A 17,827-nucleotide genomic window follows, 5' to 3' on the forward strand; every position below is an offset into this window, starting at 1 on the left:
GGGTGAGGATGAGACCCAAATCTCCTTCCATGGAGTGGCATACGTGGACATGGCGCCCCTGTTGTACCCCGGGGCGAGGCGTGTCCGTGGAGCGTACCGGCTCTACCCCTTCTACGACTCTGACCTACTGGTCAAGGTGAAAGTAGCTTTGACTACAGCCATTCAAGGTTTCTTTAGAATATGGTGTTGTTGGGGCCTCCCAAGTGGCAGCGGTCTAAGGCACTGCATCTCAGTGTTGCGGCATCACTACAGCTTGGGGTTCGATCTCATTACCGGCCGTGACCGGGAGTCCAATAGGGCGGCGCAAAGTTGGCCCAGTGTCGTCCGGGTTAGGGGAGGGTTTGGCCGGGGGGCTTTACTTGGCTCATCGTGCTCTATTGCGACACCTTGTGGCGAGCCGGGCTTCTGCAGGCTGATTTCGGTTGTCAGTTAAATGGTGTTTCCACTGACACATTGGTGCAGCTGGCTTCTGGGTTAAGCGAGCAGGTATTAAGCGCAGTTTGGTAGGTCTTGGAGGACGCATGACTCGACCTTCGCCTCTCCCGAGCCTGTTGGGGAGTTGCAGCGATAAGACAAGATCGTAATCACAAAATTGGGGAGAAAAAAGGGGGGGGAATAGGAATATGGTTTGACAGGTTTGGTATCGCAAGACTAAGGTGAGATAGTCTTGCAGTGGCAGGTGTGGAGGAACGGTCAATACCAATTTGACACTCGTGATTATTACAGAACCGCTTTCAGTGTGTGTCTGTGTGTTTGAGAGAGACTGTGATATGATTGGAGAAATGAAACAGACTTGCAGAACAGACTACCAGAACAGAGGCAGCCATGTTGACTAATTCATTCTGAGACACAGCAGTTGTCCAGATTATCATCCATTCTATTCCGTGCCAGTTTTCGTGTCCTTGTTGCTTTCTCTCTCTGTCTATTGGAGTTTTGTTTAAAGTATAATTTTGCTGAGGACATTTAGTTGGTTGTTTTGGTTTGTTTTTGTACATTTCCTATGTAGTTAGAAAACATTTTAAGGACAAAAAAGTGTCCTAAAATAGAAAATCAAAACACTTGATGGTCCATGTTATTACAATCTTAAAACAAATTGTTTGTGTTTGCGCAGTACATCTCGTAACCATTAGGTTTCTAAGGGCTCTTAGCTTGTACATGAACACATGTGGAAATATGAGATACATCCGTTAACCACAACACACATTTGACACATCTTTTAGTATTTCACAGCTGTGCAGCGCTGTATCCCTGCGGGGATGGTTTTTGCTCATTGCCAATTGGCTTGTTGTGCCATACTTTGGATTGTTAATGGGGGCTGCTGAAGGGAGGATGGCTCATAATAATGGCTGGAACAGAGTAAATGGAATGGCATCAAACCATGTGTTTGATGTATTTGATACCATTCCACTGATTCTGCTCCAGCCATTACCACAAGCCCCTCCGACCCAGTTAAGGTGCCACCAACCTCCTGTGATGTGCTCTAATGCTCTTACGCTACCCCTGCGGTGCTGAACTTGAGTTTTTGCATTACCCTGGCAACATAGAACCAAACCACCCCCTGCTGAGTGATTATCTGGTGTTATTATGTGTGACCCGGGGCATGTTCATAAGGTGACAAACGGACTGAAACAGGAGGGACGACTATGGACTTGGTCCAATAAGTACCATCAATTTTGTTTACCGTTGCAAAATGTTTTGTTACGGTATGCCCTAATGAACACATCCCTTGTATTGTGTTTGACAGGCGAAGAGAAACATCAGTGTTCTGAGAGAGAGTATCAGGGCTCCGGCCACCCAGGGCCGAGGTAGGGCCCCCTCCTCCGTAGGCTCCTGCAAGGCGGTCCCTAGTAAGATGTTTGACGGCGGTCACAAGGGCGGGAAGGACACCAAGGAATCGCCCAAAAGGGTAAGCGACTGACTTACTGCCTTTTTGACCACGATGGGGCTCTGTGTCTCAGACAGTGGCTCTTTCTCAATTCATCTTTCCTTGATGCCTCGCACCCTCTCTCCTCACCTCTTTCTCAGAACACATTGGAGAACAAGGTGAGATGGGAGGGACCCTTGACCTTCTCCTCCAATATGGTTGAGTAGGAGGCAACGAGATAGGATGCAAGGAATCGAAGAAAAACAAATTGCGATAGAGCAAGGATATGACTTCTTTGTAAAAGGTCTCAATAGCATTCAGCATCCTGTTGATAGGCCAGCTGCAGTCTCCCACAGAGCATCTTAGATCAGACCCTGATTTCCTCTATGATTGAGTTGTGGGTCGGCAGCAACAGGAGCGCTTCCCAAAGCAATTAGCCTTAATGGCAGCAGCTTGCCAGCGTCGTCAGAGAGCGGTGAATCATCTCGTTAGCTGTTAGCTCATCTGGCCCCTCGCTACAGCCCCCCCCGTGGCCCAGCAGCAGAAGGAGCAACGAACACACACACACACTCATGTGCGTACGCACACATATATACACGTAAACATACACACACACATACACAGCCACCCCACCAACTAAGCATCTGTTATGGCCAGACAAATAACAGGCTCTTACACACAGGCATGCACCCACACACACGTGCCTTCACAAGTGTGCACACACACGCTCACACACACACACATGCATGCCCACGGATGCACACACACAAAGTGCACAAAGTAGACAGACATACACACACACAAGCATGCAAGCATGCACAGGTACATACAAGTACATGAATCGATCCACACAAACAACAACCTCTCATTCATGGTTCATACACAAGTGTTGTCTAGAAGTGTTGCCTACACATGCCCACATCCAACCAGAAAAGAACTGTTTAATAACTGTTCTGAACTGTAGCATGGGTAAACCATGCAGGTTGTTTGCTATTGTGTATTTCCAACTTCGTCTTTTTGCAATGTCTCATGGCAATATTCTAACTTGTAAAGAGTGAACTAGAAGAGAAATATGCTTTGCTTGTTTGCCTTGATTGATGAGAGAGAAGGACTTAGTGATTTGTTTTATTTCAGCCCGGGACACAGGGGAAGTCAGCACCCATTGGCACTGATAGTGTGACGCTGGTTGAAACTGAACAGCAGCAACAAGTGAACACAGAGGGTCAGGTGAGTTGGGGTTCTGTGAACCATTGGCGGCAGTGTAGCCTAGTGGTTAGAGCATTGGACTAGTAACCGAAAGGTTGCAAGTTCAAATCCCCGAGCTGACAAGGTACAAAATCTGTCATTCTGCCCCTGAACAGGCAGTTACCCCACTGTTCCTAGGCCGTCATTGAAAATAAGAATTTGTTCTTAACTGACTTGCCTAGTAAAATAAAGGTAAAAAAAAAAAAAATCAAATCTAGGGGTCATGTATACATTTACAATGTAGTCATTTAGCAGACTCTCTCTTATCCAGAGAGACTTACAGGAGCAATTAGAGTAAGTGCCTTGCTCAAGGGCACATCAACAGATTTTTCACATAGTCGAACCAGCGACCTTGTCGTTACTGTTAGGATACCTGCCGCCCTCAATAAGCAGCACCTATCATCTCTGTGTACCATTTCCAGTGTATCTATTGCATGTGGCAAATGAACTTGAACCTTGAACTTAGATGTATGCAGATTCCAGAACCTACATCATCATTGAAATCGCTCTTGAGAAGTCGCTGGTGCCAAAGAGATCACCAGAAGAGTTAGCCAAAAGGTAATGTGACGTTTGTTCAAATTGAATGAAACATATGGAATGGCCTTAAAGATGAACATGTAAGTCTGAAGTAATTGAGTGGAAGTACTGCAGTAATATAGATTGGAATGGGATGAAAAAGTGATGGATTGTTTGAATAGATGTTGTAGTAGCAGTTGTAGTAACATTGTAGCAATATCCTAGTAGTGTTGTTGTAACATTGTTTTATGGTTTACTGCGGTTTCTCTGCATTTCTGATGAAAGGGTGATGGAGCTGATACCTCCTAGAGCCCCTTTGCCTCGCAGACCTGCTGGAGCAGAGAGAGTAAACCACCACACACACACACACACACAAAACACACACACACACATTCCACAAACGCAATCCAAAAACGTGGTCTGATGATTGCACTTCCCTCAATCACTACATTCACTCTGAGTGATTGCCATCTTGTGGCCATAATCTAGACTTGTGTAGAGGCATAAAATGCCAGTGGTTTCCAGTGATGATAGCTGCTGTCTCCTGCAGTCCAGCACATTCCAAACCAACTTCACACTTAACCTTATAACGGGCTCTGGGAAATGTAAATCGTTACCAAATGTCATAACTGTTAGAAAACAAGTCTATTTTTAGCCTTACATATCCCTTCCTTCCTTGTGGCTTTGCTTCCTTCCTTGCTTCCCTACTTCCTTCCTTCTATCCTGCTGTACCAGGCTGTGCAGGAGTACCAGGCCCAGATAGCTAGTGTGGCAGGCCAGGTGTTGGAGCAGTACCAGCAGCTGTTCGGGCCTGCCTTCCTGCCCGGAGAGAAGCCTCTGGACCCAACCAGCCAGGAGCAGCGCAAAACCAAGCTCCTGGGAGAACTCAACTATTCTGGGAAGTACTTTGCTTTCAAGGAGCAGATTAAGGTGAGAAAGAGCTGGGTTGCATTCATTAGGCACCAAAAAAAAATGACTGAAACAGGGAGAGACGACCTGAACTTAAGAAACAGTTGTTTTTGTTTTTCGTTGCAATACCTTTTGCTATGGTGTACACTAATGAGTATGAGCCGGGTTAGGGGAGTGGGTAAAGGATAATGTTGAGAATGACAGTTGCATCAGTGCTCAATAACTGCTTTTGGACAGCGGGGTTGGGGCTAAACAGTGGCCAGCTGGTGCTTATCTCCTAAATTCTGGTTAACAAGCCAGTCTGCTTGTTGTTCTTCTCATGTATTATAGATTTAGTGAAAGATAAATTGGATCCCAAATTCAATGCTGTCTGATACATATGTTTCCCCTGGTATGTTATTCATAAACAATTGTTTTTCATAGAATATCAGAAGTGGGATGTATAATAAGAATAACAATATACAGTTGAAGTCTGAAGTTTACATACACTTAGGTTGGAGTCATTAAAAATAGTTTTTCAACCACTCCACAAATGTCTTGTTAACAAACTATAGTTTTGGCAAGTCGGTTAGGACATCTACTTTGTGCATGACACAAGTAATTTTTCCAACAATTGTTTACAGACAGATTATTTCACTTATAATTCACTGTATCACAATTCCAGTGGGTCAGAAGTTTACATACACTAAGTTGACTGTGCCTTTAAATAGCTCGGAAAATTACAGAAAATTATGTCATGGCTTTACAAGCTTCTGGTAGGCTAATTGACGTCATTTGAGTCAACTGTAGGTATACCTGTGGATGTATTTCAAGGCCTACCTTCAAACTCGGTGCCTCTTTGTCTGACATCATGGGAAAATCAAAAGAAATCAGCCAAGACTTCAGAAAAAGAATACCTCCAAAGTCTGGTCATCCTTGGGAGCAATTTCCAAATGCCTGAAGGTACCAGAGTTCATCTGTACAAACAATAGTACGTAAGTATAAATACCATGGGACCACGCAGCCATCATACCGCTCAGGAAGTGAGTGTTCTGTCTCCTAGAGATCAATTTCGTCAATTTACATTATTAAAAGTGCAAATCAATCCCAGAACAACAGCAAAGGACCTTGTGAAGATGCTGGCGGAAACAGGTACAAAAGTAATCAAATCAATCAAATCAAATTTTATTTGTCACATACACATGGTTACATACAGATGTTAATGTGAGTGTAACAAAATGCTTGTGCTTCTAGTTCCGACAATGCAGTAATAACCAACGAGTAATCTAACCGAACAATTCCACAACTACTACCTTATACACACACACACACACAAGTGTAAAGGGATAAAGAATATGTACATAAAGATATATGAATGAGTGATGGTACAGAATGGCATAGGCAAGATGCAGTAGATGGAGTACAGTATATACATATGAGATGACTAATGTAGGGTATGTAAACATATAAGTGGCATAGTCTAAAGTGGCTAGTGATACATGTATTACATAAAGATGGCAAGATGCAGTAGATGATATAGAGTACAGTATATACATATACATATACATATGAGGTGAGTAATGTAGGGTATGTAAACATATTAAGTGGCATTGTTTAAAGTGGCTAGTGATACATTTTTTACATCAATTTCCGTCAATTTACATTATTAAAGTGGCTGGAGTTGAGTCAGTATGTTGGCAGCAGCCACTCGATGTTAGTGGTGGCTGTTTAACAGTCTGATGGCCTTGAGATAGAAGCTGTTTTTCAGTCTCTCGGTCACTGCTTTGATGCACCTGTACTGACCTCGCCTTCTGGATGATAGCGGAGTGAACAGGCAGTGGCTCGGGTGGTTGTTGTCCTTGATGATCTGTATGGCCTTCCTGTGACATTGGGTGGTGTAGGTGTCCTGGAGGGCAGGTAGTTTGCCCCCGGTGATGCGTTGTGCAGACCTCACTACCCTCTGGAGAGCCTTACGGTTGTGGGTGGAGCAGTTGCCGTACCAGGCGGTGATACAGCCCGACAGGATGCTCTCGATTGTGCATCTGTAGAAGTTTGTGAGTGCTTTTGGTGACAAGCCAAATTTCTTCAGCCTCCTGAGGTTGAAGAGGCGCTGCTGCCATGTGTGTGGGTGGACCAATTCAGTTTGTCCGTGATGTGTACGCCGAGGAACTTAAAACTTACTGTCCCGTCGATGTGGATAGGGGGGCTCCCTCTGCTGTTTCCTGAAGTCCACAATTATCTCCTTTGTTTTGTTGACGTTGAGTGTGAGGTTATTTTCCTGACACCACACTCCGAGGGCCCTCACCTCCTCCCTGTAGGCCGTCTCGTTCGTTGTTGGTAATCAAGCCTACCACTGTAGTGTCGTCCACAAGCTTGATGATTGAGTTGGTTTGGGTGTAGGGCCTGATCGAGCCTGGGTGAACAGGGAGTACAGGAGAGGGCTCAGAACGCACCATGGTCTTGTGGGGCCCCAGTGTTGAGGATCAGCGGGGTGGAGATGAACTTGGGAAGGTTGACCACCACCACCTGGGGGCGGCCCAGTTCTGGATGAGTTGTAGGGGTATAAGTTGCACAGGGTGGGAGCCCAGCCAACAGCGGTTGCTAATCGAGCTTGAGATGACAAGTGCCTGGATTAGGTACTGTGGTGTTAAATGCTGAGCTGTAGTCGGGCACTTCATGATGTTGGAAGTGAGTGCTAGGAAGCTCCACCGCCATGATGGGACGGGTTTGTTTAGCTCAGTTACCTTAGCATTCTTGGGAACAGGAACAATGGTGGTCCTCTTGAAGCATGTGGGAACAGCAGACTGGGATAAGGATCCGTGATTGAATGGTGATCCGTCATCCACACATATGTCTGCCAGCATGCTGGTGCTGCGCATGGTCATCAGAAGATGGGCTGGGAAGATGCCGTCTGGGCCTGCAGCCTGATGCGAGAGACCATTAACACGTTTACAATATTTGTACTCACGTAGGAGACGGTGAAGGAGAGTCCGCACCAGTTTTGGTAGCGGGCGTGTCAGTGAGACAGTATTGTCCTCAAAAAAGCGGGCAAAGAAGTTATTTAGTCTGTCTGGGAGCCATCCTGGTCCGCGACGGGGCTGGTTTTCTTTTTGTAATCCGTGATTGACTGTAGACCCTGCAACATACCTCTTGTGTCTGAGCCGGTGAATTGCGACTCTACTTTGTCTCTATACTGACGCTTAGCTTGTTTGATTGCCTTGACCATCGTTATGTTTGGAGGAAAAAGGGAGAGGCTTGCAAGCCGAAGAACACTGATGAAAGCTTCTTGTTTAAGTCTCTGTCTGTAGGCTGGGAAGCAACAAATGGAGCTTTTAATGAACATCCCAACCATGAAGCACGGGGTTGGCAGCATGTTGTGGGGGTGCTTTGCTGCAGGAGGGACTGGTGCACTTTACAAAATAGATGGCATCATGAGGTAGGACAATTATGTGGATATATTGAAGCAACATTTCAAGACATCAGTCAGGAAGTTAAAGCTTGCTCGCAAATGGGTCTTCCAAATGGACAATGACCCCAGGCATACTTCCAAAGTTGTGGCAAAATGGCTTAAGGACAACAAAGTCAAGGTATTGGAGTGGCCATCACAAAGCCCTGACCTCAATCCTATAGAAAATTTGTGGGCAGAGCTGAAAAGGCATGTGCGAGCAAGGAGGCCTACATACCTGACTCAGTTACACCAGCTCTGTCAGGAGGAATGGGCCAAAATTCACCCAACTTATTGTGGGAAGCTTGTGGAAGGCTACCCAAAACATTTGACCCAATTTAAAGGCAATGCTACCAAATACTAATTGAGTGTATGTAAACTTCTGACGCACTGGGAACGCGATGAAATAAATAAAAGCTGAAATAAATAATTCTCTCTACTATTATTCTGACATTTCACATTCTTAAAATTAAGTGGTGATCCTAACTGACCTTTTTCTTAGGATTAAATGTCAGGAATTGTGAAAAACTGAGTTTAAATGTATTTGGCTAAGGTGTATCTTAACTTCCAACTTCAACTGTAAATCTGTGGTGATGTTTATGCTACCATGTCAGGGTCAGTACTCTGTGGTGATGTTTTTGCTACCATGTCATGGCCAGTACTCTGTGGTGCGTATCGTGAGGGAGAAGATGCTGCGGACCGAGGCCTTCTCAGATCCTGAGCAGCTGCAGGCCTTCCTCAGCCAGCTCTATGTGTTCCTGGTGGACGAGATGCACGTCGCCCTCAACAAGGCAAGACACACACCCTTCCCAGTCCCACCATACATACATTTACATGACCAGTTCTTTCTTTCCATGGATTTCAACCTATTCTGTTCTTCCCTTATGTAGTCTCGTAAACCCGACCACAGGCAAAAACATTGACTAGGATCTGGTTTCAATGATGGCCTCTTGGTATAGAGGAACTACGTCACTGCCTGCGTCACTACTTTATCTGCTTTAATAAAATACTAAATAGTAGCTAGCAGGATAGAGATCACACAGGTTATTGTGGGCATTTCACAAATGGCTAGTTTGCATTATCTATCTTAACTAAAACCACTGCAAAGGTTTTGCCTGTAAACTTTGGTTTTGAATCGCGACGTTCTGGCATGGCTGCCTTGTGATTTGTTCGGAGAGTCCCCACTTGTGTTGTTTCTTTGACATAGACAGTGACGTAGTTCCTCTATACCAAAAAAGTCCATAATTGAAACCAGCCCCTGGTCACTGTGTTGCCTAGGGTTGGGTGTTCATAACTATCCCTTATGGGGCTCTGTTTGTAACATGCTATATTTGGTGAAATATATGAATTATGTGCAATCGTTTGTGTCCACAAAATGTACAAAAAAAAATACCTAACTGCCTTGTCCTTCTTCTCTTCCCAGACGTTGTCAGTGGATGCCCAGGAGACTCAGCCTCGCCCCCTGGTGGACTGTGCCCAGCTCATCCACTTTGCCAAGGAGGCCCAGCTCAATGGGGACTACCAGCTAGCTGCCCAGTACTACCAGGAGGTAACAGAGTGTTGGAGGGGATCATTTTGGGAAGGCGAAGTGCTGAAGCACTCATTTTAATCACATTCGGAGTAGTTCCACACTGTCCGTCTGCACCACACACCTTGTGCTGTAGTCACTAGAGTGCCTGTGACAAAACTATTGAATGTTTTCAACCATTGGACCTTTAGTTGTGACGGGAGGGTTAAACATCATAACAACGGGCATTTCTAAGTATGGTTTTAGTTCAGAAAGAGATGTTCTAACCCTGTTAGTGAGCTTGGTTTGTTTGTGATGGTTCTCCCCCTGTAGCAGCTGACTCGTGACCGTAGCGACCCAGCCCACTGGTTTGACTACGGGGTGTTGTACATGCTGACGGCTGACTACCAGAAGGCTGAGGAGTGCTTCCACTACGCTGTGTCCATGGAGCAAACACACCTTCCCAGGTAATAAGGGAGGGGATAGTAACCTGGTTCAGCGTTCAGTCTGGTTTAAACAGACCAGGGGAATAGAGGTCCATACTTAATTTAGATCCAGTGAAACCAGGAACTTGTCATTTGCATGTATACCTCTCATGGGATGAGGGCCCTCCTACATGCCTTTCCTGGGGGTTTTCACCTCTGCACAATTTTATTTCATTATTTGATGTATTTTTCTTTTATGAGTAAATAAATGAATTACAGAGTCTAACTGAATGATATTCTCTGTCTGTCTGCAGTTTGCTTATGTGTGGTATCCTGGCAGAGATGGGTGGACGCCTTGAGGAGGCAGAGACATTCTTTGAAGGAGCCACGTGTGTGGACCCGACCAATGTGGTGGCCTGGACTCTGTTTGGTAAGAGATGAGAGCCCGGGAGGGAGATGCTCGCCTGGTCCTAGAGACTGTATGTTTGTAATAACAACCCTAAGGTTGGCCCTACAGCACAAAGTGATCTAGGACCAGGATGGAAACACCTCTATTAATCACAAACAGACACCTCTTACTTTAATTTGTCAGTGAACATCATCTAATCCCAAGAATTCAATACAAAGAAACAAGGACATGCCATAATACTTTAGTAATAGTTTATACGGTGTTACGATGCTAGAATAATGTGTTGCAATAGAGCTGTTTGACTTTAGAAGTATTGGTGTCATTCTAATTCTTCAATTTGGAATCAATTGGGAATCAGTTCCAAAAATATGCCATCCAATGGTGGTGACCATATTATCTGTGGTCACTGGTCAGGCCTGTTCTATGAGGGCCAGGAGAACTCCATCCAGACAGAGATGGCCTTCCTGGAGGCCACCAAGCAGCAGAGGGCAGCCCTGGTGGTCACCCCACCCTGCAGGGTGGAGACAAGGGTGGAGTCACCAGACCTGGGGGAGGAGGAGCAGGAGGTGGCGAACTGTGAGTCTTTCACCATCGAGCCAGGTGAGCACTGAAGTGTAGCAGATGCAGTATCGCTAGCTGGTTAGCCCGAGCGACAAATCAAGCATCGTACAGTGGTGCCACCATGTCTGAGACTAGACGTTTTGTCAGCCTTGTTCAACCAAGACCATGCTTTGTGAGTGTGAGGTGTTGTTGTGCAAGAGGTCAAACTCTTTTCTGTGATCTACTTTTGTTGGCTGTAGACGTGGATGGAGACACAGAAGCCAGGGTGGTGACCGGGTCTCAGAGCTGCCAGGGCAACAAGCCTGGGGAGGGATACAAGGGAGGTGCTGAGGCTGAACCAAGTGCCATGCGACACCTAGCAACCCCCACCAGACTAAACACCACCATCTATATGGAGACAGTGCAGTTTCTGCTGCAGAACAACGCACTACAGGTCAGCAACATGAGCACATATATATACACACACACACATGCTGTATAGAAGACTATGAATGTGTATACACTAAACTATGGCCCAATCCAGCAGAAGATAATGAGTGAAAAACACATACAGTATGTCAGACTGGTAAGCTACTATAGCTCTGTATAATAGTATCTCTCTCACACTGTCTTCATGCTTATCACTCTTTAATTTGTCCAATATTCTGATAGGAGATCTGTGCATCACTCCAGACACATGTCTGTCAGCCTTCCCTCTGTGTCCTGTGTTTGCTACAGATGGTAGATGATAAAAAAGAGACTCTGCACGGTGACCCATGTGGTTTTTTGTGCATATGTTTCTCATCTTGTCCAATTCTGACCCTTTGTCCACAGATGGCCCAGAGAGCGCTGGCCCAGGAGCTCTTGTGTCCAGGGGGGGGTCTGAGCAGCTCCTACCACCTGGCCCTGGCCCGCCTGCAGCTGCTCAGGGCAGAGTACGGCAGCGCCGAGTCCAGCCTGAAGGAGGCGCTCAATGACAGCTTTCAGGTAGAGCCAACAGACATTTCCAGCCCTGAGAAACTGGCCCTTCAAGTTCAACTTTCAACTTTATTGTTGCAAAGGAAATTGGTTTTGTAGCAATCTGATGATAATCTGATGCTTTGAAATGGTTTATAAATGGTATATATATTATTCCATACAGGAAACGAATGTCTAACACATTAGTGTGATCCCTGCAGGAATTGAACCCACAACCTTGGTGTTATTAAAACCATGCTCTAACTAAGTGATCTATACAGGACCTGAAGGCTATATTGTATATTCTGGACACATATAGGGACCCAGATGTGTGTGTTCTGGACACATATAGGGACCCAGATGTGTGTGTTCTGGACAGGTATAGGACCCAGATGTGTGTATTCTGGCCACGTATAGGACCCAGATGTATGGGCGTTGTTTGGGCACATACACCATCTGACTGGGGAGTTTGGCAAGGCCCAGGAGTGTTACGAGAGGACCCTGGACTTTGTGACGGATGCCACAGACACACACCCCATCTACCTGCGCCTGGGATCCATCTACCTGCAGGAAGGGGAGGTGAGATGGACAGGGGGTGGGGGTCACACACACCACCTGGGACCTGAGAACAATGTATTTACTACTGGGGAATATTCAGGAGTTGGTAGTTGTTTTGGTGGAAACTGAACAATACATTATTCTAAAAATATTAAAGTTACCCACTGTAATTAACTCCCTGTAATTTAGAGTCCCGAGGAGTGTGTGAGATTCATAGATTTTGATCTGTTAGTTTGACTCTGCACCTCGTCCACCAATTAGGTGTGTCTCCAGCTCCTACCTACCGATGTGTGCCAACATGATTGAAATTAACACTTTATATATTGACACTTAAGTTTCAGAGGGCGAAAACGACTTACCTGCGCGCCTGCAAGAGCTCCCCCTCCTGCCTCACCTGGCTGGGACTAGGGATCGCCTGTTACCGGGTAAAAAATACCATATGTACTCTTCCCAAGCTCCTCTAGACATGATACCGCTCTTTTTGATTATGTATGAAGGATACATTTGTGTGTGTATGCATTTTAATTATTTATTTAACCTTTTATTTAACCAGGCTAGTTAGGAATTAGGAATACATTCTTAGTGTGTGTGTGTGCCCGCCCACAGCTAGGGGAGCTGACTGAAGCAGAGGATGCACTGACACAGGCCAACATCCTGAACAACGGGAACGCGGAGGTGTGGGGTTACCTGTCTCTAGTTTGTTTGCAGGTGAGCGTCCAGTCCATAGAAATAGAATCCATAAAACGGTCCTCCCCATTCAAGTTAATGATCGCCAGCCAGATTGCCAGAGTTCGAGGTTTCAAACCCTTTCTAAGGATTGTGTTTCTATGATCCAAACCTTATGATGGCACCACCATAGAATTACATATCGAATGAAAGGATCTGTGTTGTTACATCTTGTTATGTGGGACTGAGTGCTATAGTATATACACAGTACAGTATATAGTGTGCAGAAGGAGGCCAGAAGAGAATTGTCTCCTTTAGGGCCGTGTACTGGGGTTTTTGACACAAACAAAGAGTTCAGGTGAAATCCATGTATTAACCCTCAAGTGTGTGTGTGTGTGTGTGGTTGTGTGTTTCAGACGGGCAGAAGACTTGAGGCAGAGCAGTCCTACAAATACGCCCTGAAGGTTGTTCATCTCTGAATTGTTTCAAAACAATGTTATTGATATGTGTATGCATTTAATTAAGTCATTTACTTTTATTTCACAGTTGAACCTACAGAAAGAGGCAGTTCTTCGTGAGATCAAGGCACTCCAAGATCATGTTGGCTTTGGAAATCCATGTTTCTGAAGAACAACTGCCGGCACCATCAATGATTTAGGTTAAAAAACAAAGATGAATTGTAATTCTGGTTGGTAAATACCTAATGGTTGGCATCGCAAAGTGACTGTGAATTGTGGAAGGAATTACACATCAATGACTTGTACATTTGTCTGCATCTTCAGCTATATCTGATGAAAAATTGTTACTTTTGCATAATGTAGGATATAATATTGTGACACAACAAAGATGTGCAGATCCAGAGAGAGTATCTGTCCAGAGGTAGAAAAAGTTGTAATTTGTCATACTTGAATTAAAGTAAAGAAACGTTGATGATAATGACTAAAGTGAAAGTCACCCAGTAAAATATTGCTTTAGTAAAAGTCTACAAGTATCTGGTTTTAAATGTACTTAAGTATCAAAAGTTTAAGTAAATGCTATAAATCTAATTCCTTATATGAAGCAAACCAGATGGCACAATTCTTAAGACAACCAGGGGCACATCAAGAATCAGACCCCATTCGCGCACAATGTACAGTTGAGTAATGTACAGTTTATAAGCGACTTCCTTCTGCATACAAGTGCATCCGGAAAGTGTTCAGACCCTTTCACCTTTTCCACATGTTGTTACGTTACAGCCGTATTCTAAAATTAAATGATGTACTCCTCTCATTAATATACACACTATACCCCATAATGACAATGTGAAAACAGTTTTTTATGTGTGCAAAGAAGAAATAAATAAATACTTATTTACATGTGGGCAAAGTGAAGGGGTCTTAATACTTTTCCGAATGGACTGAACTTTGCGCTTATTGTCCGAATGACCACGGGAGTCGAGCATATACTTTAAGTGGAAAATACAATATCCAAAGCATTCACTGCATAAGTGTAAAGACTACCAGGCATAGCAAACTGCCAAGCCAACCATAAACTACAGTACACTTTTTATTTGACCTTTTATTTAACTAGGCAAGGCAGTTAAGAACAAATTCTTATTTTCAATGACGGCCTAGGAACCAGTCTGGGTAGCCATTTGATTAGCTGTTCAGGAGTCTTATGGCTTGGGGGTAGAAGCTATTTAGGAGCCTCTTGGACCTAGACTTGGCGCTCCAGTACCGCTTGCTGTGCGGTAGCAGAGAGAACAGTCTGACTAGGGTGGCTGGAGTCTTTGACCATTTTTAGGGCCTTCCTCTGACACCGCCTGGTATAGATGTCCAGGAAGCTTGGACCCGGTGATGTGCTGGGCCGTACCCACTACCCTCTGTAGTGCCTCTGTCGTGCCACTACCCTCTGTAGTGCCTTGCGGTCGGAGGCAGAGCAGTTGCCATACCAGGCAGTAATGCAACCCGTCAGGAGGCTCTCGATGGTGCAGCTGTGAAACATTTTAAGGATCTGAGGACCCATGCCAAATCTTTTCAGTCTCCTGAGGGGGATTAGGTTTTGTCGTGCCCTCTTCACGACTGTCTTGGTGTGCTTGGACCATGTTAGTTTGTTGGTGATGTGGACGCCAAGGAACATGAAGCTCTCAACCTGCTCCACTACAGCCCCGTTGATGAGAATGGGGGCGTGCTCAGTCCTCCTTTTCCTGTAGTCCACAATCATCTCCTTTGTCTTGATCACGTTGAGGGAGAGGCTGTTGTCCTTGCACCACACGGTCAAGTCTCTGACCTCCACCCTATGGGCTGTCTCATCGTTGTCGGTTATCAGGCCTATCACTGTTGTGTCATCGGCAAACATAATGATGGTGTTGGAGCCGTGCCTGGCCGTGCAGTCATGAGTGAACAGGGAGTACAGGAGGGGACTGAGCACGGACCCCATGTTGAGGATCAGAGTGGCGGATGTGTTGTTACCTACCCTTATCACCTTGGGGTGGATGGTCAGGATGTCCATGATCCAGTTCCAGAGGGTGGTGTTTAGTCCCAGGGTCCATAGCTTAGTGATGAGCTTTGAGGGCACTATGGTTGAGCTGAGCTGTAGTCAATGAATAGCATTCTCACATAGGTGTTTCTTTTGTCCAGGTGTGAAAGGGCAGTGTGGTGTGCAATTGAGATTGTATCATCTATGGATATGTTGGTGCGGTATGCAAATTGGAGTGGGTCTAAGATTTCTGGGATAGTGGTGTTAATGCGAGCCATTACCAGCCTTTCAAAGCATTCCATGGCTACAGACGTGAGTGCTACGGGTCGGTTACCTTAGGCAGGTTACCTTAGTGTTCTTGGGCACAGGGACTATGGTGGTCTCTGGCTGTGGAGAGCGTGATCACACAGTCGTCCGGAACAGCTGGTGCTCTCATGTGTGTTTCAGTGTTACTTGCCTCGAAGCTAGCGTATAAGTTATTTAGCTCCTCTGGTAGGATCGTATCACTGAGCAGCTCTCGGCTGTGCTTCCCTTTGTAGTCTGTAATAGTTTGCAGGCCCTGCCACATCCAATGAGTGTCAGAGCCGGTGTAGTACGATTCGATCTTAGTCCTGTATTGACACTTTGCCTGTTTGATAGTTCGTCGGAGGGCATAGTGGGATTTCTTATAAGCTTCCGGGTTAGAGTCCCGCTCCTTGAAAGCGGCAGCTCTACCCTTTAGCTCAGTGAAAATGTTGCTTGTAATCCATGGCTTCTGGTTGGGGTATGTACGTACAGCCACTGTGGGCACGACATTCTCTATGCACTTATTGATAAAGCCAGTGACTGATGTGATGTACTCCACAATGCCACCTGAAGAATCCCGGAACATTTTCTAGTCTGGGCTAGCAAAACAGTCCGGTAGTTTAGCATCTGCTTCATATGACCACTTTTTTTTATAGACCGAGTCACTGGTGCTTCCTGCTTTAATTTTTGCTTGTAAGCAGGAGGATAGAATTATGGTCAGATTTGCCAAATGGAGGGCGAGGGAGAGCTTTGTGTGTGGAGTAAAGGTGGTCTAGAACTGTTTCCCTCTGGTTGCACATTTAACATGCTGATAGAAACTAGATAGAACTGTTTTATGTTCCCTGCATTAAAGTCCCCGGCATCTAGGAGCGCCGCCTCTGGATGAGCGTTTTCCTGTTCTACAGCTCATTGATTGCGGTTTTAGTGCCAGCATCAATCTGTGGTGGTATGTAGACAGCTACAAAAAATACAGATGAAAACTCTAGGTAGATAGTGTGATCTACAGCTTATCATGAGTTACTCTACCTCAGGCGAGCAAAACCTAGAGACGTCCTTAAATATCGTGCACCAGCTGTTGTTTATATAAATGCATAGGCCCCCGTCCCGTGTCTTAACAGAGGTTGCTATTCTGTCCTGCCGATAGAAAGTATAACCTGCCAGCTGTATGTTCTTAATGTTGTCATTCAGCCACGACTCGGTGAAACATAAGATATTACAGTTTTTAATGTTCCGTTGGAAGGATAAACGTGCTTTCAGTTCGTCCCATTTATTTTCCAGCGATTGAACGTTAGCTAGCAGCACGGTGGGCAGGTTAGCCACTTGTTGCCTGATCCTCACAAGGCACCCTCATCTCTTTCCGCGAAATCTCAGTTTCCTTCTCCAGCGAATAACCGGGATTTGGGCCTGGTCGGGTGTCTGTAGTATATCCCTCCCGTCCGACTCACTGAAGAAGAAATCTTCGTAGCGTTTGAGGTGAGCAATCGCAGTTCTGATGTCCAGAAGCTCTTTTTGGTCATAGGAAATGGAAGCAGCAACATTATGTACAAAACAAGTCACGAACAACAGGAAAAACAAACAAAATAGCATGGTTGGTTAAGAGTCGATTACATATAGTAACATATTACATATAGTAGCACATTTCATATATCAACAAATAACATTTGGTAACACATTACATACTGTATAGTAACATATTACATATAGTAACATATTACACATAGGAGCACATTACATATAGTTACACATTTTTCCCAGTTTTCCTGTTTCTAAAAACTGTTCAATGGAGTGCCTATCATACTTACTTGCCCTTCCTCTGCCCCTCACAATGATTGTATTGATCACAAATCAGTCCATCCCCACCACCATGATAATCAGATCCATTGCACACTCTACAGATTTTCTGGTACTGACGATAAAAACAAGGAAATAAATAATCTGACATTGTCTTTTTAAAGAGCATCCACTGACAATTAATTAATTAAAACATGAGACTCTCTTCAGTCCGTTAATTAATTAATTAATTAGAACAGACTCACATTAATTTATACAAGTGAATGTAACTGTG

At 45.0% G+C, this 17,827-nt stretch overlaps 1 protein-coding gene across 2 annotated transcripts in view; it reads left to right on the plus strand.

Annotated features, from left to right (window-relative positions):
• Positions 1-14,375, plus strand: part of cfap70 (cilia and flagella associated protein 70) — a 39,690-nt gene extending 25,315 nt beyond the window's left edge. For both annotated transcript variants that reach the window (XM_064987072.1, XM_064987071.1), the window contains 18 exons: positions 2-136; positions 1,745-1,906; positions 2,999-3,091; positions 3,576-3,667; positions 3,911-3,971; positions 4,361-4,555; positions 8,618-8,749; positions 9,382-9,507; positions 9,799-9,932; positions 10,205-10,320; positions 10,714-10,899; positions 11,100-11,293; positions 11,674-11,826; positions 12,214-12,375; positions 12,690-12,779; positions 12,961-13,062; positions 13,437-13,484; positions 13,567-14,375. In XM_064987072.1, the coding sequence (XP_064843144.1) occupies positions 2-136; positions 1,745-1,906; positions 2,999-3,091; positions 3,576-3,667; positions 3,911-3,971; positions 4,361-4,555; positions 8,618-8,749; positions 9,382-9,507; positions 9,799-9,932; positions 10,205-10,320; positions 10,714-10,899; positions 11,100-11,293; positions 11,674-11,826; positions 12,214-12,375; positions 12,690-12,779; positions 12,961-13,062; positions 13,437-13,484; positions 13,567-13,647 (2,262 nt within the window). In that variant the 3' untranslated portion in view covers positions 13,648-14,375. The remainder of the gene's footprint in view (position 1; positions 137-1,744; positions 1,907-2,998; positions 3,092-3,575; positions 3,668-3,910; positions 3,972-4,360; positions 4,556-8,617; positions 8,750-9,381; positions 9,508-9,798; positions 9,933-10,204; positions 10,321-10,713; positions 10,900-11,099; positions 11,294-11,673; positions 11,827-12,213; positions 12,376-12,689; positions 12,780-12,960; positions 13,063-13,436; positions 13,485-13,566) is intronic.
• Positions 14,376-17,827: the final 3,452 nt, after the last annotated feature.

This window comes from Oncorhynchus masou, chromosome 14 (assembly GCF_036934945.1).
Source record: "Oncorhynchus masou masou isolate Uvic2021 chromosome 14, UVic_Omas_1.1, whole genome shotgun sequence".
NCBI classification, from domain to species: domain Eukaryota; kingdom Metazoa; phylum Chordata; class Actinopteri; order Salmoniformes; family Salmonidae; genus Oncorhynchus; species Oncorhynchus masou.